Here is a 24,510-nt window from a genome sequence, read left to right on the forward strand (position 1 = left end):
CTACTGGTTGACTTTTTCCTTTTATTTTGCACAAAAAATAAAATAATCCAAATTAATCTGCTGATATGCAGATTAATTTGGACTAGCATTCACCACACTGGATTAATTTTTGTTAGGACATTCCCAGAATCTTTATTTGTGGTTCCTATCTAAATTAAAAAGTGATAAATAGCTCAGAAAACTTCATTACTTTACCATTCGCTGCCTCACAAATCTATGAATCAGGACTTGCTTGTCTAAAGCTTTAAGTAAAGTTGGCCCTGCAGCAGACTGGAGACATTTCAGGATACATAACACTAATACACAAATGAATTATGTTTATGTGCAACAACATGTCTCTCCTGCAGATTGCCTGAAGCGAAAATCCATGCAGTCAACACAGACGGAAGTGAAAAGAAAGACTTCTAATCCCACTCTGGCAGCCTTGCCTGAACTCTGTGGCAGTTATTACTAAAAATGCTCATACTTCTCGCTGCAGCTTGAAGAATTAAAAGTACAAAACTGGATTGTATGATTCTTGTTCTGAGCAGAATATCAAGCAAGAGGGTTTCAGTCTTACTGCAGTTATATGGGAAAGCAAATCTTTGGTTGCATGCTGACTTTGTACTGGTCACAAACAAGTAAGCTAATTAAGATTTCCCCTCATAAGTTGGAGAAAAAATCGATTTATAACTGGCAAACAAAAAAAAGATGAAAGTTTTAGTGTAATTGCATTTTTTGTGTTGTTTTATAAGATGTTCCATAATCGTAAGGACTGCAGTGTCAGGCTTAAAATTACACCCGTTATTATGAACTGCCAAATTATCCCATTAGAGAGGCCAAATCCCTCTGAAAGCATATTCACCCCCACAGTGTTGGAGTTATAGCTCTAAAGGATTTCTACTGGCCATCTGGACACAGGGCAGGACAATGGCCACGACGCAGAGTGTGCCATCTATTTCACCTGCAAATCAGCCTTTGGAGCTCCGCGACCCCCCGGGTCTTTCCTTGACTTTTCTCTTTTCACTCCGTCTCTTTTCATAGTCAAAGCAAGCTATTATCACTGACGTGCCCAAAGTAATCCTACCAGTGTTTATTCTCACTTTGGCCCGTGTTTACTTGTATGGGAGCAAAGAGAGAGTGTTAAAACATAGAAAGAAAGAGCTCACATAGTATTTACAATTTTTAAAGCCTCATTATTTTCAAGGACGACAAATGTTAAGTGTGTTATTTTTGCATGAGGAACAGATGATCTTCTATTGTACTCTAATGGATTTGTGTCTAAATTAACAGTTGAAAAATCAATAATCAAACAATCCCATGAGTCCAGGCAGTCCCATGAGTTCCCAATTAACACACCCACTAGTGAATTAAACATCTTTCATTATGTGCACTACAAGCTGATCAGAACATCATCAGTAGAAGAATGCTTTCGCAGCACTGCTGTGATGTGCAACTCATTACAGCTGCTTACTAAAAATGTTCCTTCAAGCTCACAGAAAAGCACCAACCTCAAATCAATGAGGTACATTTGAAAACCCAAGAGCAGAATGGGTCCACATTAGAAGAAGCAAAATGACATGATAACAGTGAAGTGAGACATTAGGATTTACAGTCCAAAACGTTCAACTTCTTCACAAACTCATAATAATTACATGGCTATGTGAAATGATTTAGATATGCATAAGTTGAACATTTGAAAAGTTAAGATTTGATCCAATGCTTCTTGGTAAAAATTTACGTCTTAAAACATAGAAGCATGATGATTCAGTAAACAGAAAATAGCCAATAAGATGGAGGGTCCAGCAGAGGGGAATGAGGGGCTGGATGCACAGGGCCCTTGAGTAAGAAGGGCCCAAAACAGATTCAGATACAGATAATGATTATTTACATCACATCGCTTATTTGTCAACTAACCCTTCATTGTTGCAGCTTTAACACAAACATACTGGAGTGAATTGTTATGAATGGGAGGAGGGGTCAGCAGAGAAAGCCTGTGTAGACAGTCTATAAATCCATGCTGTGCCCCCAGCCTCACGTGCATATATATTATACTTTCTTTTTTTACAGTATCCAATGCAGAGGGATAATTAGTTTTTCTGTGTTAGATGGATTTTTCCATTCTATTGTTTGAGTGTTTATGACTGCAATACTCATTACCGTCTTCTTCAACCAATACCTCAACAAACACTAGTTGAACCTGCCCACCCCCCTGTAAAGACTACTTTCCTTCACCCAACCCCCGGCCAGCACAAAGGCCATCCGCTCCTCAGCACACTTTAGGAGGGTGGGGCCCATTGTTGTGGAAACCAGAGGCAGATGGTCACTTGGGCCTTTCTCCACATGGCCACTTGTGTGAAGGAATGCCTGGACACCCCATTGATGGCCAGCAGGAGAAGGTCACCATCTGCTGCCCAAAGGTCACCCGGGTAAAGAGCGAGGGTTTAGCCATGCTTATGGCTATTTGTGACGACATTGCACGCCCTCCTCCATTAGTAGCACACGGTTGTTTAAGAAACAGTCCCTTGAAAATACTGAAAAACATTACATTTCTAATGTAAAAACTAAACTTTCTGTTCTTCTTCAAACCACCACAGGCAAAAGAAAAAAAACAACTCACTAAAGCAAGATATTCAGCTCATTTGTTTTTGTCAGAGATTTCCCCCTTTAGGCTCCAGACACATTTTAGAGACACTTGGAAACAATTACCAAAAAGTTTTATTACTAGAAGAATACTTTTAGCATTTACAAAAAGTGGAATTGAGTAAAAACAGTGAACATACAGTATCATTTGATTCAACTTTTCAAGTGAAGGATGGAAATATAAGTCCTCTCCCCACATGAATGAAATCAAATGTGTGATTTCATAAGATTATAGCATATTGAATCACAGTAATGAGGGGCAAGGCAAATGACTCTGCATTGATCATACAATATTTCAAGTACATTACTTAAAAGGCACTTAAAGTAATGAAACTAATACTGTGACATTATGCTGAAATATCAGAGTTGATACATCACTTAAAGTGTTTCTATATCTCTACTGCTTTCATTTCAAAGGAAAAGTTGGTAATGAATCACAGTGAATACTGCCATGGAGTTGGCCAAGTCTTCAGCATTGAACTGAGTGGACTTTAAATCCTTCATAAGGCAACTTACAATGTAAAACATGACTTAGAGGCTTTCTCTCTGCATGGGGCTATAAAACACATATGAAAATACACAAAAACTCAGTGTGCCTATCATATGACAAGATATTTCAAATCAATATCTCAGAAAACGAATGACTCAAATGTGAAAAATGGTTTTCCTTCTACCTTTGGAGGAATAGTAAAGAAACTTTCCACCAACAAACTATGTTTTTCAAGCATCATCACTCATTTAAACAAGTTTGTTTAAAAATACTCTGTTGTAAATACACTCAGTCCACAACATACAACATCAGGAATTGAGTGAGTCCATTAAATATGTTGAATACTGTATATCAATTCCACAAAAGTAAGCGTTTAAGCAAGAGTTTCACATTTTTATGACTCTATTAAGTCACTGTCAGCTATGTTTAATGTCTAACAGAATTACTAGTACATTAGTTCTTTAAAATTATCTTATTTTAATCAAATTACACTAATGGGTTAAAATATAATAAAGTTAATAAGCTTTTAGTCTTAGCTTTGGCAAGTTGTGGCCAGCAGGGCAACAAAGGAGGTTAGAGCTCAGTGATCATGAAACAATTCAGCCTCTGCCGGTGATATAACAATACATTTTAATTGCCAAGACATTAGTTAATCAAGTTACACAACACCAAGGTGAGAGCAAATCAAGAAATGTATCAACTGCCATCTCACCACTTAGCTAGGTTTGCTTGATACACCTCTGTTTTTTTTTTTAGCTTTCAAGTTGTCTTTATCCTTGGGGTAGTGCAAAATACCTATAATGTATGAAGATTGTATTAAATCTCTTCTTAGTATTAACCAGCCAATCCCAGCTGTAACTAGGCGAGAGGCAAGGTACATAAATTCTGAAATAATAATTTTTCTTGTTCAAACATAAAGTGGTCATAATTTGTGAGATAATTGACATATGTATGATTATGACTTACTACCTGGAACACAGCAGTAAGACGTGATGACAATATTTGGGTTCCTTGAGCATGACGTCACAAAAAGATGGCCGAAATATGATCTATTAACCTAACAAACATTGAACTGTGTGAGGAAGCCAGAGTGCCCAGAGGGAACCCACACATGCATGGGGAGAACATGCAAACCACAGATAGAATGACCCCAGACAAGTTTACAGACAGACACACAGACAGATGGTGAGATATAGGCAGATAGACGGTGTAGAAATGTTACTTCGTCCTGACTTGCACTGGCGGTGATGCTGAAGGGAGGATTTGGGCCAGCCGCTGTGCTGGCTGTGTTTTTGGAGAAAGATGAAGGTTATGAAGATAGCTGGTCGTAGCTTGGCAGACTGTCCTCGCTGGGGAGAACATTTAAGGTCTGTCCAAGTCATGGCCTCTGCCTGCCTCCACCTTCGCCCTCAGCGCCATCCCTCTGGTCCAGAAGAATGGAAAGGGACTCTGCGATGCGGTTCATCGTCTGGTCTAAGCTTGTTATCTATGAGAGTTGAAACAAGTATTATTGAACAAAAGCAATAAAAATATAGTGGCTTGTAATTTGACTCAACTTGTATGATGCTTTATACTCACTCAAATTAAATGAAATCATTCTGAGAGTCATTTTGTCAGGCTTAAAAAAGGAGACTGTAACAATTATGTCCTTAATGTACTGGTAATCTAATTCACTTGTGTTTGTCAAAAGAATTATGGTAATAACTATTAACCTGTGCCACATTATTTTCTGCTGTGTTGAGCACAAAACACAATTTAATTTCAAGGACATCATTTTGATTAACAGGCTGTAACAAAGAAAACTCTACGCCCTTTAGGTCATACCTTCAAAATCGTTCTGTTTTTGAGTGAAGCAGAAAAAGAAAAATCTGATTATCATGCACAATATGAAATTAAATCTGTCTGTTGGTTACAATGCAGGGATGTAAGGACATGTGTTGATAGGGGTTGTGTTTCAGTCTTTTTGATATTCATTATTGTGATGTTTAAAGGAAATAAAACAAATGCAATAGTTTAAGTAAGTAGGGAATAACCAGCATAGAGAACATGTAATATTATGCAGCTTTCTTACTAATGAGCCTGTTTGTTAAATACTTGATTCAGATTGGTCAAAATCCCATAATGAAAGTTATGTATTCTGAACAGCAAGACAACCTGATCTCACATGTCATGTCAAATAAATCCACAGACAGGAGTCTGACACATTTGGAAAGTTTTTGATTTCCCCTCTTCCTGTTGATACTGTGGCAAAACTGTTAGTTTTCATAGCAAATGTCAACAACAGTTTAAATATTAGTTTATTATGAGAGCACAAAACTTTGGATTGGAATTAATGGCAAATTAGTGACAGCAGAGAAAGAAGACCAGAAGAGAAAAATGGGGAATGTTAAAACATACAAGGAGCTGAATAAAAGAGACGTCAACCAAATTGAAGAAAACAGAAATGCAGCAACCACAAACTACATTACAAACATTTGTCTTCACTCTTTTAAAATGCAGGAAATCTCACCTTGTCCTCTATCCTGTTGAGTCTGGATCCCATGGAGTTGGTGCCTTTGTCTCTGACTCGGTCTTGTGTGGGAGGCAGTTGTAGAGTAATAGAGTTGTGTAAGAAGGGGACCTTAACCTTGGTTTAATGCATTGATACTGTAATATACTCTGAGAGAGCGATGGAGGGATCGATTACCTGAGCTCGTCTGGAACAAAGTTATCTTGCCCAAAGACTGGTCCAGTCTGAAACAACAGTAAGCTCAAGTCAGACAAATAAAGGCTCAAACTGTCTCTGCATTCCTCCTCGTAATGATTCGTAATGAAGCGTTATGTTGTTATTCAGTTTACCTCCTCTGCAGCTCCTTGATTCGCACCATGAGGTTGAGGTGACCCTGGGAGTATTGCTCAATAACATCTCGCACATCATACGGCTTACGAGCTTGCTGAATATACAGGGAAAAAAATACTTGTAGTATTACTGTTTATAAGACATAAAACCTTTACTTATCCATATTACATGTTTGAGCTTTGCTTTGGAAAAATGTGTCTTACAGAACACTAATTCTCTTGAGAAGGTTATGTTTTTGCTTTCATTGCTTCCAATTATCTCTGCTGCTGAGCTTAGTCTACGATGACACCGAATATTTATTATGTGCAAACACTGACTCCTATTTATTTAATGCTGTAACAATTTCATGTCAGCAGATGAGTGGAAATGGAACAAAGTCTGAAAAAAAGGTTTAAGAAGACGAGTTGCGATAAGACAATAAATTAAAGGTGTCAAAGCCTTTTCTACTTTTTTTGTTTTGTTATGCTGAAATGCTGTGTTCCAAACTCTGCTGCAACACTAAATCATTTAATTTCATCACATTATTCAGTTTATTTCCATGGGACAGTGAATACCGCTATCAATATATTATTTATAGAAATGCAAGAAGTATATGAAAGGCTGGATATTGAATTTTCTAAAGCCACGAGTTTCCGCCTCAAATCATCAAAAGGATCTGTTCTGCTGTGGACTGAACCGACCTGAGGGATTGTCAATATTTTATCAATGTATGTCTTGGTTAGCGGAAAGGATGTGACATCAGTTCCGCAGCTCTACAAGCGCTAGTGGAGCCAGTTCGCTTCTGAGCACGCCTTGGCTCGACTAGCGCATTATGTCAGCACCATAGACTGTATAAATAATGGACGTAGTATCCGTGACGTCATCCATCTGTTTCTGAAGCGCTGTTTTGAGGCCAATCGTCGGCGGGAGCCATATTGGAAATACTGAACTCAACCTAACTTCTGTTGACCTAGTGTGAGGTAAAGAGGCGGACCTTGAGCCTCGTAGCCAACAGCTACTGTGTTCCAGCATGTCAATCAAGTCAGCTGTGCCTCTCGTAATGGAAAAACTTGTGATTTTCATATCTAAGAAATTGCTGCGTTAGGAAAAAAATCATCCCTGTACAGTGTGTGCTGATTGAGAAATGAGCCATCAAGACTCATTTTTTGTACCAGGCTGTAAACATGTTTATTTCTGCTGTAAAGATCGGCTTTTTTGAATTGGTGTGCATGTGGTTTCTGGGACTTCCGGAGCCAGCCTCAAGCAGATCCTCGATGAACTGCAGCTTTTAAAACTTCCGCATTGGCTTCAATTCTCGTGGCCGGAGGTTGCCGCTTGGTCAGCACCTGTAAAGGCAGTCTTAAGGGTTCACACCTCACAGTGGGCGGAAATTAAGTCCTATTGTTCTGTCTTTATCCAGCCAATGATAGAGACCAAATCCATTCTTTTGCACCACATTGCAACAATGTTTAATTCTGCTTTTAACATTTTAAAATGGGGCATAAATGGTTTTCCTTGACTTTTGGAGTCAGCCTCAAGTGGACACTGGAAGAACTACAGTTTTTTGCAATAGCTTAATTTTTCAATACTACTTGGTAGTTACCCGCCTAGTCTGAAGTTGGCAGTGCTTTAACCAATTAAAAAAAAAAACATTGAACAATATTAAAATCAGTCCATGCAAAACTAAGAATTAGCTTACAATAAAGCAGAGCAAAGTCATCAAACACTTACAATTACCACTGCTGCTGCTTAAGAATACGTTCCACCTTTATAACCTGAGGGTATAAAACTACATTACCCAGGGCAAAGTTCACTTAGACTTGTTGAAGATGGAAGTTTGCTTTTTTGGGTTATGTAGAAGCATGTTTATTAACTCAGTCAGTTTAATAACTAAAAGCTCCTCATAGGAGCTTTGAAGTCAAGCCATAATGACACTTAAAATCTATTATCTTAAAATAAATATCTTCTTCAAACATGCCACACTTACCTGAAATTTTCTCTTAGCCACCAAGTAACGCATTTTCTGGATGACCCGGATTGCTTTTCGGTGTGACTCAGTCAATCTGTGTAAGAGAGGTTCATATGAATGTGTTTGAGAGGGAAATAAAAGTGCTTTTGAGGGAACATCAACATCACACGAGCATATGAAAACAGAGAGTAACCCCTCAGAAACTTTAACATCTGGTTGGTCTTTTGCATTTGGCTTGTGTTTCATTTTTCAAATACGAAACAGGTTTTCCTGAGAAAAAATATCAAAAACAAAAAGATGGTTGACACGGCCTTCACAACCTAGCGCTATCAGTTTAGTGGGGAATGTTCAGTGCAGCACAGTTTCATGATTATTTTTCAGTCTACGTCAAAAGCCTCTCCCTCATGACTTCTCTCCCTTTGAATGTGATCAAGGTGAGCTACAGTGAGAACAAAGGATGGATGATTTGGGGGCCTATGTGTTTTTCTCAAAATCATTAATAAAAAGCCCAGAGTAATTGTGGTGTATTTAGCCTCCATTATTGTGTTGCAGGAAATATTAAGGAGCTATTACTCATCAGGTTTCATTAGCATAGAGAGGTGGTGAATGGGTCTGTGTGTGTGTGTGTGTGTGTGTGTGTGTGTGTGTGTGTGTGTGTGTGTGTGTGTGTGTGTGTGTGTGTGGGGGGGGGGGGGGGGGTATCTAACCAGTTGGGTGTTAGTGTACAAGAACAAGGTCAGCATGTGTCCCATAAAGGGCTTTTTCACAGGCAAAGCAGAGGTTCAATTTTCAAATAAAGCTTTTATAACATTTTGTCAAATTATCACCATATTATGAAATGTAAATACTCTGTCAGCTATAACAGAAATCCATTTAGCAACACTAATGGTAGTGATGGAACAGAGGAACACGCAGTCAGGCGAGATGAGGACACAGCTCCATTCAGCCCTAATGACAGAATTTGAAATATAATAAAGAGGAAGCTTGAATAGAAAAAGTGTTTTTTTTTTTCATCCTTAACCAAATATTGAACTATGAGCAGATATCTGCATTCAAACCCAGAATCTACACTGTAACAACTCAAGCCTAAAGCCCGGTTTATATTTCTGTGTCGAATTGATGGCGTAGCCTACACTGGAGGTCTGCGTAGCTCCCGTACCTACGCAGAGGCCGAAGCAGTTGACACAAAATGTAACTACGCATTGGAATGACGTGGACCACAAGCCTTGTGATGGTCAGCAGTGTATATCATCTCCTCCGAAGCCTCCTCGCTATTATTCCCTGTAATCTTGTCTGTACGACAAACAACAACATGAATCAGTTTTAATTAACAAAATATGCTTGGAATCGCTGTAAAATAGTAAACAGAGATCGTAGCGGGGCCGGAAAGAGGTGACCCGACTGTCAGAGAGACCACACTGCCAAAGCGTTTGAGAGGAGTTTTGCTGTGGGACACAGACACATCGACGCAGACGTACGTGGTGCTCATGTCTGCGTCGACAACTGCTGGTTGGGGCGACGCAGAAGTATAAACCAACCTTAAGCCAGTGTCTTTGTCTCATTACTATTAATTATATCTTATTACACTTAATATGAGCTGCATGATTAGTTTCTTGAAACAATATGTTATACTTGTTTCAGTATGCTTAGGTAGTGTAATGAGATATTTTGACTAGAAATAACACAAAATACATCTTGCCAGTTTTAATTCTTTTGCAATGTATGAGGTAGAGTTTGTAGTCTGAGTGATATTGACAGCCATGTTTGAGCAGTCCTTGGTTGCAAGCAGGAAAGCCATAAACCTTGAGAGGAAAAGATGGCTGAAAGCATTATTTTGCATGATTAAGATTTTTATATGCTTTCAAAGTCAAATTAGGTATTCACATGCAAATTTCTGTTTAAAGATAAAAGCTGTAGACACCATTTCCCAACTCAAACTCCATTATTTGAAGACACTAGTCAAACTTTCAACAATGACCAGCTCACTAAAGGGGAATACCTGGCCAAGAAATTCATTTAAGGGGTACCTGGCTCCATCAGAAGCATGAAACATGAATCAGATGATAGATGATGGACTATCATTTATCAAACCTACCGCTAAGAATCTTAGAATGATTTTTGACCAGTGAATGACCCGTGATCATCAAACACTAAGCTTGTCCAGTCCTGTTTCCTACAGCTAAGAAATATCACACAATTAGGATCGATCACACATCTTGAGATAATAAAGCTGTACTCCTGCACACAAGTTCAAAAACTTTCTGAAATGTTCTGTGCACATGAACACAAACAGACATAATTTCTACCCTGACTTTACCAAAGATTACTCCTGCCAGCCTGTAGTAAAACGTATGCATGAAGTTCAGGGAGCTGTGAGAACACAGCAGGAAAACATTGGGAAAAATTCAGTGGAAAGGAGCAGGTACGGTAGATGATGTTTATATCATGCTTCTGGTTGAATCTCAGATGAGACAGTCTGTTCAGTCTAATCATCACGCTCTCTGTGATTTGTTTAATTTGTAGAAAAAAAACTGTATGATAATGACACCTTTAAATGACACGATGTGACATGAATTATTATCACAACTTTCCACAAAATCATAACTGAAACTCTACGGATCACAAACTCAGAGAGATGAAAGCATGCTGTTAGAGGTGTTATGTGATAATTGATTGTGTTGTTGCACCACACATCTGCTGTTAATATGTTCCACTACTTCTTAGCATGAGCACATTTATTAGAAGTTTTCATTTGCTACTTTGGTTTGAAATGTTGGTTTTTGCTGTTAGCGGAGCAAAAGAGACATTTCTCTAAGCATCACTATATCATGGTGAGGTCGTGTAGGAATATCTCCGCTCATTCCTGAAGTAAAAAAATGTAGATCTGATGTTTTCTGCTAGATCTGTGACAACAATGACATCATTCATTTTAAACACAATTGTTCTTCAACATATAAAACACCTGTCACAGTTTGACTCATCTTTGGCCTTTGTTCAAAGAACGCAACTTTGCTGCTTTTGTTTCTCCCTCGATTGCTCCGACTGTTTCATGAGGTAAACACAAACAGTTCAAATAAAAACTGCTTCAAGAAGGCAGTAAACTTTTACCTCCTGCCTGCCTAACTGCTGCAATCCCAAGCCTTTAAGTTTCTCTCTAACAGCCATATCCGCTGTGTTACTAAAGGTACAATTTTGTTTGTTTGTGACAACACATTGGCAGTTTTGTAAACACTCTCAATTATCTTCAATTTTCTAAAACTGTAATGTCAATAACACAGCAGCTAGAGAAATATGAAATCTGTGAACTATCTCTTATTGAGGGTCTGTGCTACACCTCAGATTCTAACAATAACCTAACCGAGCTTTCTCCACAGCTGTGAATATGAATTATTGAAAATTAAATCTGAAATTTAGCTCAAAATCACAGAATTTCAACAGAAATTTGACAAGTCTGTTAGAAAACATGTTCAAGCTTTTAAACCTTGTGTTCACTCATCGTGGATAAAAGAAGCAATGGTTTCTCCTAATGATTCCATTTAGCGTGGGATTTGATGTGGCATTGCTCTATGAGAACAGCTGGTTACGTATTTTGGAGTCAGCAGAGCACAGAGTGATCTTTGCCAACAATGCTGCAGCATGCAATTCCCACTCTGCATCATTACCCCACCGTTTAGAAAGGAAGTCCCACGGGTCAGAACTGTCGCTCCATTTGTTTCACTTACTGTGCACTTACATTAAACTGCAGTTACTTAACACTCATTTCCCCATATCACTCTCAGTCTCATGCTGTGCAAGTGTCAGTAGGCACAAGTACTTTTGCCTAACAAAGAATCATTGCACAGCAGCAACAAAAGAGCTCTGGGTTTTAAAATTGTGCAAAGGTTAATTACAAAAAAGCAGAAAAATACATGCAAATGTGCTCAGATATCCTCATTAAAATACACTGACACCGAAACATAGCCTCAGAATGATGCTGCAATGATAGTGGAGAACTCACTGTGACACAGAGGCAGCAGGAGCCAGTTGATTGTATCGCTCTGGTTCCAGCTCCAGGTCATCGGCATAGCTGCTGTTCCTCTGAAGGGGGCCGGGGGAGGGGACCAAAAGGCTAGGGTTTGTTTTCACTGCAGAATCACACACAGACACACACAAAACAAACACATTTCACTTATCATCTGATCATGCATCCGGGGTGTGAAGTGATGCTACTGGGGGAGTTTTGCTGCTTCTACTCTGCGTCCTCTTGTGGAATAGCTTTGGACTCAGGTCAGGTTCATCACGGAGGTTTCCAATTATGCCCGACTATAATGATTCCAATACCTATAGTTGAGGGCCAGCCAATACTACCCCTGTGATACCAGTAGAATTAAAAATGATTCATTATTACTGGTGGAAAGCACTAAGTGCTGAGAGATGGACAGCTTTGGCAAACAGCACACTCTCTAACAGCACTGCACTGTTGATTGTTATGGTCACATGATAACTCACTTGAATTCTCTTGAGTTTTGGAGTGCTCATAAATCACAGCACTGGATTGATGCATGGACTTGCATACTTGCAGATACCCATCAATGCATGTTTGGCTATAATGAAGGCCTATATCAATACTAATCATTACAGTCTAATGTAGTTAACTGCTCTCCTTTAATCTGTTGCAGCACTGCAGCAGTAATGTTGTGTATCCACTAATACCCAAAAGAAATGAGAAGGAATTAAAGACTATATCTTGCATTAGTACAGCTCAGCTAGATTCACAGATGACGGAAGGGTTGACATTTAGACAACAAAACCTAGCTTCTCCATATTGTGTATGCTTTGGGGACTGCTTTTTCATTGTGAGAGTATTGTGACCTCGTTTGACAATCGACCATTCCAGTAATTGTTCTGTTTTGGATCTTAGCAGAGCTGCCCTTTTCAGATGAGTAGAAAAGATTTGAGTTTACAGGCACATTCATCTGGAGAAAGGTAATTTCATTTAGACACATAGGTAATACAGTGTGATTCTAAAATGTCACGTGCCAATAGTTCACACAAAACATGACTTAAGAGAAAATATTCAATGGATATCCATGTTTCTTTTTCAGTTTTTATTGACTTTTAATTGAACACATCATAGTTTTGTCTGCAGCATATATTGAAAATAAGAATCTATAAAAGCATAGAACAGCTGCATAACTAATACGATTATAATTCTGTAAGAATCCCCTTCCATCTTCCCACACTACCCCATCCTGCCCAGAGCTACTTGTGTTTTTCCTGCTCTGCTGCCTTGTCTTATTCTGTGGATATCCATGTTTAACACAGAGGCATCCAGAATAATATTGTACCACTGAGAAACCTTACTGTGGGGTGAGTCAATGTCTTTCTGTTGAGGAAATACTGAAAAAAGCTTAAAACTCTAATAAGAGCTGGGTTTAAATGTAAGTCATATATGTTGAAACGCAGGCTGGGTTTAGTCAGGACTTAAAAACACAGAATAAGTTGGGTATGGATGTCAGTTTCATTCAGAATGAGATTGAGTAACGACTACAGAGTGTTCCCACCTTTGGAGGTAGAGCTGTTGCAGTGTGGAAACCTGTTAACAACTTGAATCCACAAATGCAATGTTTTGAAACCGCAGCAGCCAGAGTAGTGTGATGCAACTCTTCTAATGATTGATATCTGATGTGTGGGACTTTGAATGGAATTGATTTAATTGGTGGTGTCAATCAGGACAGATGTGACATAACAAGAAAAAGCTGACAGATATTTACTTGTAAACAGAGAGCTGCATTGTCCACTTAGTGTGTTTGTGTGGCACTCTGCATACAAAGATCAGTGAATGAGTGAATACATCCATATTTCAACCCAGGTATACATGTGTTGACTACATTATCACTTCCTGATTCATCCATCCATCCATCCATCCATCCATCCATCCATCCATCCATCCATCCATCCATCCATCCATCCATCCATCCATCCATCCATCCATCCATCCATCCATCCATCCATTATCTTTACTGCTTACTCCTACAGCGTTGATCTGGGCTGGCAACAATCCTTGTTACATTGAACAAGAGACCAGTTCACCTGGACTGCCTGTCAATCAATCCCAAGGCTGACACATACGAATGAATAACAACATCAACTCATTCTCAAACAAGCTATTAAAGTAACCCTCTGACCATGAGGTTAACATAGACTATAAAATAACATGCACTTGGTGTCTGTGACATCAACCATTGGTTTATGCTTACTAATCTATAAACAGGCAAAGAGGTGAGCCATAGCCTTACTGCCTGGCAAACAGCTTCAACTGGTCTAGCTGTCAGCCAATCAACCACACCTATGATAATACAAATCAATAATAATTATGCCTAATTTTGCATAACTCTTAGCCTTAATAAAATCAAAACAGATGTGTTGTAAAAAAAATGTAGCTCTGGTATACTTGTTGCATCTAAAGAAATTAGGTTAAGAGACCCAAACCACTCTTTGTTCCAGGAGGTAAATATTATTATTTTTTACTGTAGAAATTAAGATTTTAAAGCTCCCGTGCAGAACTTGCAGTTTGTGTTGTCTTTGGCACCCCCTGTGGACAGAACGGGTATTTTTTTTTTAATCTCATCACTGCTTTTGTATTATTGGTGTATTTCTCTAAAAATCTCATTGTGCTTTCTCTTACAGAAAAATGTATCATTAAATGATAATCTTAGTCTTAGTGTGTTTTAACTGCATGCAGTGAATCTCTTTGTCTGACACCTACCCTGCAGCAGCAGTTTCAGGTATCAACAGTGTCTATATTAAACAAAATCGTCACTGATGGACTTTTGTATGTTTTAGCGTGTCATAAAGAGACTTCAGTATCAATTTCAATTTGTTTTTTGCCAGCTGAAAACTCCTCACAGGTGCTTTAAATATGGACTCTAAAGGGATTTCATTGGCTTTTAGGGCCAGCCTTAAGTGGACACTCAAAGAACTGCAGCAATCTGAGGTTGCTGCTTGTGTTAACCACTGCACCTCCATACTAACCTCTGTTATGAGTGACCTATCGTAGGACGCATTTCATCACAGATCACAAATCTTATCAAACCTTTACACTCCAGTCCAAACACTTGACTCTTCCCCTGACAGATGTGATGCATTTCTGCATGGAGAGACAAAGAAACCTATTGAAACTGCAATAATCACATGATGTTACCTTGAGGCTGTGAGCTGAACTGGAGAGATGACAAAGACGTCCAGGACTGCTGGCGTTCTGACGTACACAAAAAAGAAGAAAAGAGACATTTAATGATCAATTGATACCGTTGGACAAAAAAGGACAACAATGTTAGTCAAAAACTTTGATGCAGTTATTAAAAACAAAACACAATCATCACTACAGGATCATGCAGTGATTAAAAATCATGTTGTTAGAGAGACTATGTCGTTAAAATGGACATTCAGTGTACTGAAACCAAGTGCAGGACGTGGACACTAACAGCAGCTCACCACATCCTCCCAAAGGTTGGGATCCTGCTAAAGCGGGTGAACAGACAAACCACCAAGAGAGGAAAACAGACAAGGGAAAGGAGAGAGGCGGTTAACTTAGATGAGAAAAACAGATTTTAAGACAATGACCAAAAGGGTGTAAGCTGAGAAGTGTACATGTGAAAAATGAAAGAGTAAAGTTTCTAAGACACAGATGTTGGTCCAACACAACCTGCCAGAACAGCTTCAACAGGCTTTAACAATGACTCTACATGTCTCTATAATCTACTGGAGGAATAAAACACTCCAAATGATAATCCCTTATTTGGTGTGGCAATGATGATGATGATGATGATGATGATGATGATGATGATGATGATGATGATGATGATGATGGAGAGGCCTGTGTAAAAAGTTGTTGAGCGGTCTTTATTATTGAAGCACCTGCCATCTGCTCCCCGGCAAAAGCTCCTCTGTTATAGGAGACCTATTGTGTTGATCTGTATTTTAATACATAAATAAAATGTTACAATGTTGGATGTACATGCTAAACCTCTGCAGTTCCATAACATGAGATACACAGACGTTGGCGTGATCCCTGGATGCCTTTTCCAGCATCTGATAATGTGTGCAGCAAAAGCTATGATGGTCAGTTTCCCATCTTCCACAGGGGCACTTTATGAGAGCGATTTTGACTTTTTACAGTTAACACACAGCTTGAGATGTGTCCATGTGTAATTCAGACACCTGTGACTGAAGAAGGCCTCATCAGTTTCAGTGCCAATTAATGCACAGTCTGTGACAAAAACTCTACAGCCAGAGCTGCACAAGCTGTTAAAGCTGTTCCACACCATCCCCATATAAACTGCTGATGCCGAAAGGTCCCTCCATCGTTTGAAAACCTATCTGTGGTCAACGATGACACAGGGCTCAATAGTTTTGGCAGTAGTGGATATTTTGGAGATTGCTGGGCACCTCACTCAGCTTTACGACTCACACAAGCAGTTCTTTAGCAGTGGTGAGTTTGACATTTCATTTTAAGCTGTGTAGTAGGCCTATATGAGATGGGACCTATTCTTTAGTTACCTTATAGAGTTAAGCCTTTCTGTAATAACGTAAGGATAACACTGGCTCCGCTGTGTGGTGGCTGTCTTATTTTCACATTACAAACAGCATCCTGCATTGATTTTTGTTATACTTTATAAACTACCAAACAGTAGTAATAGCAGAAGTTTTAGTTTAATTTCCAAAAATGTTTACTGCAACTATGTGACTGACTATCTGTTATGACTTCTTTCTGAACTCCCTCTAAGCCATATTTCTTTCACCAAGCACCGTGAACAGCAAGGTTTTATTCTGTGGTTTAAAGTTCACTCAGCTGGTTACTCAGGGTATGAAGTCCTCCTTGATGTCGTAGTGGTTGATGGTGTGTTGGCTGCATATTCAAGATTAAAAGGATATGCCATAGCAACCCAAAGAAAAGATGCTGCATTATCACAGGTCATAACTAACTATAGCTAGCGAGCCAGAGGACTGAACCAGCTGAATAAGGGAAGGCTAATAACTTTAGCTGCTGCAGAAGTATAGAAGTATGTATAACCTATGATCTGTAATATTTTCACATTTTAGTGGCTTGCTGCCCTGCTGAATGCCTCTGAAACCCACTGCTTCCTGTTGCTCTTGTGTTTATCTGTGCATACAGTCTGATCGTGACTTTTGGATGAAACCAACTGGCTGGATGGATTTGGTAATTGATTTAACTTAGATATTACTGATTTACTATATTTGCATCAAATTGATATCTATAATATAAGATTAACATGTTTAAAAAATACCTGCTGAATTAAAAAAAATCTGGTTGTGCTTATGCCCCTGTAATTTGTTTTAGGGGTGCTGGGATGAAATGTAGGGGTGCTTCAGCAACCCTAATCTAAATCCCAGCACCCATGCCTTGTATAGTGCACACCTGGCATCATTACATTTGTTAAGGGTTCAGTGTTCAGGCTTCAGGGTGGAGATTTCTTTCATTGTTTGGATGTGTTGTCTTCAGTGCCTTGTGTTGAGTTTCTCCTCGATTTATTTATATAAAATGAACATATTTAAGTTCAACTCAAGTGGTCTCCTCTTCTTTGTCCTGCTTTGAGCCATGCTGTGAAAGTAGTTTAATAATGTACTTATTCTAACTTTTACCAGTCCAACCAATGTAAGGTTTAGATAACAGAGCATACTTCAATTAGCCCCGAAAAGACTTGGTTTCTGTGGTCTGAAAATCCATTCAGGACAGTTACTCTGGTTGACATCTCTGTGAGCAGCTCAGCTCCTTACCCACCACCAGAGTGTGTTCAGTCAATGCAATTACACACCAGATGGCAATGTGGCAATCAATTTAAATGATTCACACTTTAAAGTAGCACAAGATAAATGTAACATGTGCAGTACGACCTGTAGAGTTTATTTAGCTGAAACTCTGAGACACTGGTTCTCATCGAACATGAAGCAAACAGGCATTCATAAATCTTTCAAACTGGGCAAATTAAATTCTGCTGTTACTCTGAACAGTGAGAGAAAAGCAAAACCATCTCCAGTTACATGTGGGGGGCAGCGCTGCAGTCACGCATCCAGGCAGTGCTTCAGTTAACCAGCTGGTGTTAAAGAAAAGGTTATATAACTAAGCACAACAAAGGGAACGATCCAATTAGTGGTTCACATAATATGGACACGCTAAAAGTATCCATATTTATCTTTTTGGAGAGGACTGTAAACAGACTGCTCCCACTATCTCACTATTTTGTTCATCTACATCCATCCATTAATGCCCTCCATGCAGCAGTGATGATAAAAAATAATGACTCATAAATCTTTTCAAAAGCTAGGGTTCACAGATAAATGTTAAATGCTGAAAAAAAAAAAAGGAAAAAAAGAGAGGCGCAATCAAGGATGAAATGAATAAACATGAAATATGAAATAAATTGATAAACGCAGCATCTCAAAAACAGTATTGAGTGAGTGTTTGCAACTCTGGAAAGTTTTCTTTTTAATGAAAACTACTCTGTCAATCTATTCAAAACAGGAAAGTAAGAAATAAAGGCTTGTTGATGCTGTACAATGCCTTGAATTATGTAACAGCGCCAAAAGAAACACGTCACCTTCTTTTTGTTGTTGACCTTTTTTCATGGATAAGCAAAAAAGCTCAAACTTTTCCGATTCACAGACAGATCTTATGTCTGTGTATTTATGAGTATTTATGTTTTTATCAAGACAGCTGACATAAGACAGCCATGCTTGCTGATGTGCTGTGCATAGACAAAACTCTACTTTGGCATCCTAATGCTAACATCAGCATGTTACAGTTCTCGGGCTGAAATTCTATCATGCAAAAGTTAAGCAATAGAAGTGAAATTCAGAAAAAATTGAGAGAGAAAGTTTGGTATTTGTATCATTCAGGTATAGAGGGTGTCATGCTACATAAGCTAATTAGCACCACACAAACTGAAGTGAGCATTTGTCATTGGTTTTACAGACATTTAATCACAAACCCAAATGTTTGACAAATTAAAATTTATACTACCTATTGGGACCATGACACATTCATGATTTAGCCTTTTTAGACACCAGCTTTAACATCTAGTTTCAGTTTTCCCAGTCAGAATCCCTCACTTGCCATTACACTTGTCCACCACTTCTTCATTAGCTCTTCTGCATCTAGTCCAGACCTCCCTCCATAGAGATTTGTCAGATCCTTTTCTCAGTCCAAGGCCCATACTACAGGAGTCATAACATTTTCCACAAGTTTGAAGGCTTACTTGAGTCTGGCAGAGAATGTTTTTCGGCAAAAAGCAACCATCATGTTTAAACTTTTATTAGCAGGAATTGTTGGGGGAAATCTGGCTATTTTAGTCTGCCAACAGTGATATGCCAGCACTGTAGTCTCAACACTGTCAGCTGCATCTTCTTCTCGCAGACTTCTATTTGTTGTTAGCTTTTCTGTCACAGCTTGGAAAGAACTTCCTTGATCATCCAGATATTAAATCTTAAATATGAAACATTTTTGAATGATCTGGGTGTCCTCAATGACTGTATTGGCAGTTCAAGGGGTTTTATACTGGATCTTTAAACCCCTCAGATTACAACATATTCTGGGCCCAACACCAGAACTGGCCAAGGTCTTAGATCAGATTTCTCCTCTCATTGTCAGAAGGGGTGAATCAGGGACACATTGGCTGACAAACTCTTATAGTCTGAGCCTGGCTTTACTTGTTCAGCATTGGTTTATTTCCCCCTGCCTTCCTCTTTCTGATCACAGGCTGCTTCTGCCTGATTTGCCCTTGCCTGCTTTGTTGCTGACTGATAGCCTTTTGCCAAACTGTGCCTTGAACTTTTAACCATGTAAATGACTGATTGCTTTCAACTCCCTGCGAGTCCTGCTTTTGAGCCCACTTCTCTGTGTGCAGAACCGTGACAGCATTGAAGGCAAAGACATTTGCAAAATGAAAGTCGACCGAGATTCTGTGAAAAAATTCAAAATGAATTGATGGAGAAATGTGGAATTGCACAACCGTCAGGCTGCCTCAAATAAAACTGGAAGGATACAAAGGATATGGTTTGGATTGCTTCTGTATATCACTCTCAGCCCTCCACTATTGATCCAGCAGCAACAAATGATGTGTGGAGTTTTTTGAGTTCAGCAGTGCACCACTGGAGTCTATGCTCATCTATGCAACCTCACGTTTTATCTCTGCAATGTGCTCACCCATCTTTAATGGTCCATCTTTAATGTTTGGACTTCGTCCTTTCCGCCTCATGTGGTCTCAGCCCTAAACGGATGCTTAAATCAAACATTTTCTTTGTACCGTATCATTGCTCAATATGTGGTTTGCAGCAGGGCAGCATTACACATTTCTTTTCCATTCTTACTGGTGCGTGCATCGTGAATGACTCTTGAAGCATTTATTCTGACTTTTATGAAACCATTTCACTGCATCAGAGGCAAACAGGTTTAACTTTGAGCTTTAATATGAAGACTTGTTAGATTTTGATAAACATATGAGCCTCGTTTAATGCAACATCCTGGCTTCTGAATAAGTCCACATACTTTTTGCACTTTTTTCACTGATTAAAGTGAATTGGAGCACAGTATACTGCATCAAAATGTATACATGCCATACAGCTAGTTTTGTTACCTGTGCCAACGGTGCTGTAAACATATGAGCTCATCTCCCTCCCACAATCATATACAGAGTCGTAGGTGATGCTGGGAATCGTTGAGGAATTAGGACCGTTGTCTTTGTCGGAGCCCTTCATCTTCTTTTTTATCTTCACCTGCCCCAAGAAATGAAAACATGTCAGCTGAAGAAAGTGCACCTGTTGATAAAGTTGTATATTTATTTGACGCCTGAGTGACACAACAGCAGAATCCCACTCACCGTTTGTTAAAGGAAAACTTGAAGAGGGTTGTGTTTGTCAAAAAAAGCAGACATACATAAACGTGCTAATTTATCATCACTTCATAAACATGGTCAAACATTTCTCCATTTCTCCTCCTACTGTCGATGATAATGATTTTATATTTTAAAATCTTAAGTTTAAAGAAGAGGCACTGAAAAGTCTTTGGGGAACCTTTCTGACATGTTAACATTATATAAATAGTGAGGGCATAGTATTAAGCTTAAGTAGCAGAAATATTGAATAATCAATATCAATATTCTATGCTCCTGGCTGCTGTCTTGGCTGCATGTCTTCATTTTTCTTCAATATTTTGATTTTTAGTGTGGATAGAAGTATTAATCAAAATAAAAGTCCTTGTGAGGAGACAGTTCCTGTTCTTTTGTCAGTGACTTATTTCATTTATGAGTTAGAGACCGACCCTTACAGAGGTTTGACTTCAAATGAAATCAATACTTCTTTTAAATGAAAATAAGCAATATTGAAATCTTTATGAAGGTAGAGTTTGTAGTGTTGCAGAACTGTTGCTTCATGCAGAATTAGTTTTAACTTGATGTCCACAATAATGTGCAGTCTGAATACAAGAAGACGTTACAGGCAAAGCTTTAGAGTGATTACTAACCGATTTCTTGGGCTTGGGTGTGGACAGAGAGGAGGTGGGGATGTTGGATTTCTTCTTCAAAAACATCTTGAATGTTGCAGAATCAAAGTTCTCGGCAGCAAAACATCGCCATGATGTCTGGAGGGGCATGAAGAAAGCAATATATTGGTTGGACAGGACAAATTTCACGCCGGCTTGTGTGCCATGCAAGTCAAAAAGTAAGTGTTACATGAAAGGATGGTCTCAGTAATAAGGCTGGGGCTCGCAGACAGTTCAGTCCCCTGGCTGTGTTGTGGTTCTGTTTGTGTATTTTTATGGACGAATACCTGAATGAGACAGGCAGCTGCAGGGATCTGCCTATTGAAGTGTTTTTGTCTTTGCTTCTGCTGCACCTTCAGGGCAAAGCCTGAGCCCAAGATTCCCTGTGAAAAACAGCAGAGCAGAGTTACTGCTCATTAATTCAGTTTTAACGACACACTTGGAGGCAGCAGAGACAGGAATAAACACAAAGTTAACCAAAAATGATGGAATAATCTGCTGTTTAATACGGAGACATTAACGTCTATTACTCAGCCTGTTAATTAACTCAAATTAATACATCCAACATAACAACATTAGTCATTTATCTGTGCTATATAGATAGAAGATCAATTATTGCTGTTATTATTATTATCATTTACTCTATTTATTATTTTTTTCTTTTCGGTGCTTGTGGGAAGGGGTGACAGTACATATCTTTGTCTGAAATCTGCTTTGTACACAAAATGATCCTTGAATTTTGTTGTTTTGTTCTGAAAATGATAAATTAATAGAAGCATATATTGTTGAAAAAAACAAACAAAAGGTCAAAAAATATTAAATATATTCAGTTGAACATTCAATAATAAAAAAATACATTATTCTGACATTTTTACTCCCTAAGTTTAGTGTCAATGTCTAAAAGCAACATGTGTCTAATTGAAAATTGAATATATCACCAAGGTTCTTACAACACCCAATGCACAAGATAATGAAAAGAACATATAAAGCTCTCATCACTTTTTTCTAATCTACAACCCTTTTGAATCTTTGCAGTGGCTGGTTAAAAAGACAACTTTGATAATGTTTTTGGTTTAAACATAAATCATACACTTCAGCAGAAATCAGGTACGGTATGTTGTCACTTCACAGACCACACCAATGAGGAATATAGATCAGTTGGAATTCATCTGAGGGAGACAGTACCGTGTATAAGCCTTTTTCTATCAGAGATTTTTTAAACTGGTCACATTTGCAGGGAACATGAAAAAACAATTGGCAATAGTTAGGATTACCGTTAACTTTAGTGTGAGCACATTTAGGGCACATCAGCCTGAAAGATGCCCTGGTTCATTGTTTTCCACTTACTGCAGGCAGAGCAAAGAAGGAAATTGCAAAAACGGAGAAACAGGATGCAATGGCCTTTCCCATCCAGGTTACTGGCACTATGTCTCCATATCCAATGGTAGTCACTGACACCTTTTGAAATAATGGGGAAAAAAAATACAGCTGGCATGAAATCTGGCAGTTTTAAAGCTCAGTGCATCAAATCAAGCTTAGGGACAGTTTCAACACTCCTGTAAGGAATTGTCCAACATATGTTAACATTTGGTTAAGCTTATTGCTGCAGGAGCAAATACTAACTGCACAAAAATATTTATTTTCATCAGCCACAGAGAGGGACTTCACACAAAATGAGGCTCTGAGACTTGATTTGATTTCAAGCTAGTATGGAGCACACAAGGCTGCTGGCAGCTCTATGTGCACAGCTGTGAATGCTAACCTTAACATAGAGCTGCAAAATTCACACTGACAAGGCTAATGTTAACCTGGTGTGACGGATAACATGTTCATCACCTGTAATGAATAGCACTAAACACAAAGGACTACTGAAGCTAATTATATAAGTGCTGCACAAGCTAACACCTCAGCTTATTGATGACTCTGCATGACAGGTTACGAACAGTGCTTAGTCCACTTACAGATGTAATGTCATCACACTCATGGGTCAGCACCAGAGTTAAAACACAGTTTATATGAACTGACAGACAACTTGAACCTCACCACAAAATACCCAAAGAACAATGACTTCCAAAAGAAACAATAACATGCACCTCACGTGATTCTGAATCAATGGAGAGGTGGTGGATCAGGTTTCCAGTTTTGTTTTCCTTTGAGTTCACATTTCTCAGGACCTGACCCAGTACCTGAACACTTCTCTTCTGCAACAGACACCTCGAAAAACTGATTGATTTCTACCTTTGATCTTCAGAGAGCATGAGTCTTGTACTCTAGTGGCAGATGGAAAGGACCTGCATTTGCTATTTATCACTGGATAGTTAAAAAAGCTTCCTACCGCCAAACCTGAGAGGAATTCATTCTACACAAACAGGCCATTAACATCATGACAGACCCCATCTCCCCCGGCACCAAATCCCCAGCTGGAGCATACTCAGCTCCTGCGGTCCGGGAATGGAAGTGTCCTTGGGCGACACACTGAAACCCAAGTTGCTCCCTGAAGGCGTAACCATCGGTGTGTGAATGAGATTAAATTAGTTCCTGATGGGCAGCCTGGCACTTTGCGTAGCGGTCTCTGCCATCAGTGTATGTGTGTTTGTGAAAGGGTGAATGCAGTGTTTCCAGTGCTTTGAATGGTACAGTGACAGTGCTGATAGCGTCATCTACTTACTGTGAAAGCACTGTTGCTGATGCTGCGATTGAAATAACTGCATTTTAATTACAATCAGTTGTTTTTATATTTTTTGAACACTTCCAAGTGTATTAAGACTGTTAACATTTGCAATCTGTATGTTTATGTTCTTGATTAAACATGTGTTTTTTATTTTTTTAAGCATTCACTTATGTTGTGAATGACAGAGGACAGCTGTCAAATCAAATTCTGTTGTGTTTGACTTGAGTCCACCAAACTTTGAGTCTTTACTGTAGCACATAGGAATGTGATTTCCCTCTCACTATTTCAAACCCCTGACTCTCACTTTCGTCTTTGCACAGAACATTTTCAATACAAACCGCAAGTGTCAAAGATTGGACCCTGATCTACCAAAACTCAGGGTAAACAATGTGCAAATATTGTA

General features: G+C 38.9%; 1 protein-coding gene across 1 annotated transcript in view; it reads right to left on the reverse strand.

Moving 5' to 3' along the window:
* Nucleotides 1-3,815: 3,815 nt before the first annotated feature.
* The window catches only part of kcnq1.1 (potassium voltage-gated channel, KQT-like subfamily, member 1.1), a 55,535-nt gene continuing 34,840 nt past the window's right edge, over nt 3,816-24,510 (reverse strand). The window contains exons 7-17 of the mRNA XM_034679179.1: nt 22,784-22,894; nt 21,724-21,819; nt 21,419-21,535; nt 20,535-20,673; nt 15,083-15,139; nt 11,897-12,023; nt 7,918-7,993; nt 5,951-6,045; nt 5,799-5,845; nt 5,622-5,683; nt 3,816-4,598 (exon numbers count right to left, since the gene is read on the reverse strand). Coding sequence (XP_034535070.1) covers nt 4,491-4,598; nt 5,622-5,683; nt 5,799-5,845; nt 5,951-6,045; nt 7,918-7,993; nt 11,897-12,023; nt 15,083-15,139; nt 20,535-20,673; nt 21,419-21,535; nt 21,724-21,819; nt 22,784-22,894 — 1,035 coding nt within the window. The 3' untranslated portion in view covers nt 3,816-4,490. The remainder of the gene's footprint in view (nt 4,599-5,621; nt 5,684-5,798; nt 5,846-5,950; nt 6,046-7,917; nt 7,994-11,896; nt 12,024-15,082; nt 15,140-20,534; nt 20,674-21,418; nt 21,536-21,723; nt 21,820-22,783; nt 22,895-24,510) is intronic.

This window comes from Notolabrus celidotus, chromosome 3 (assembly GCF_009762535.1).
Source record: "Notolabrus celidotus isolate fNotCel1 chromosome 3, fNotCel1.pri, whole genome shotgun sequence".
In the NCBI taxonomy this organism is placed as follows: Eukaryota; Metazoa; Chordata; class Actinopteri; order Labriformes; family Labridae; genus Notolabrus; species Notolabrus celidotus.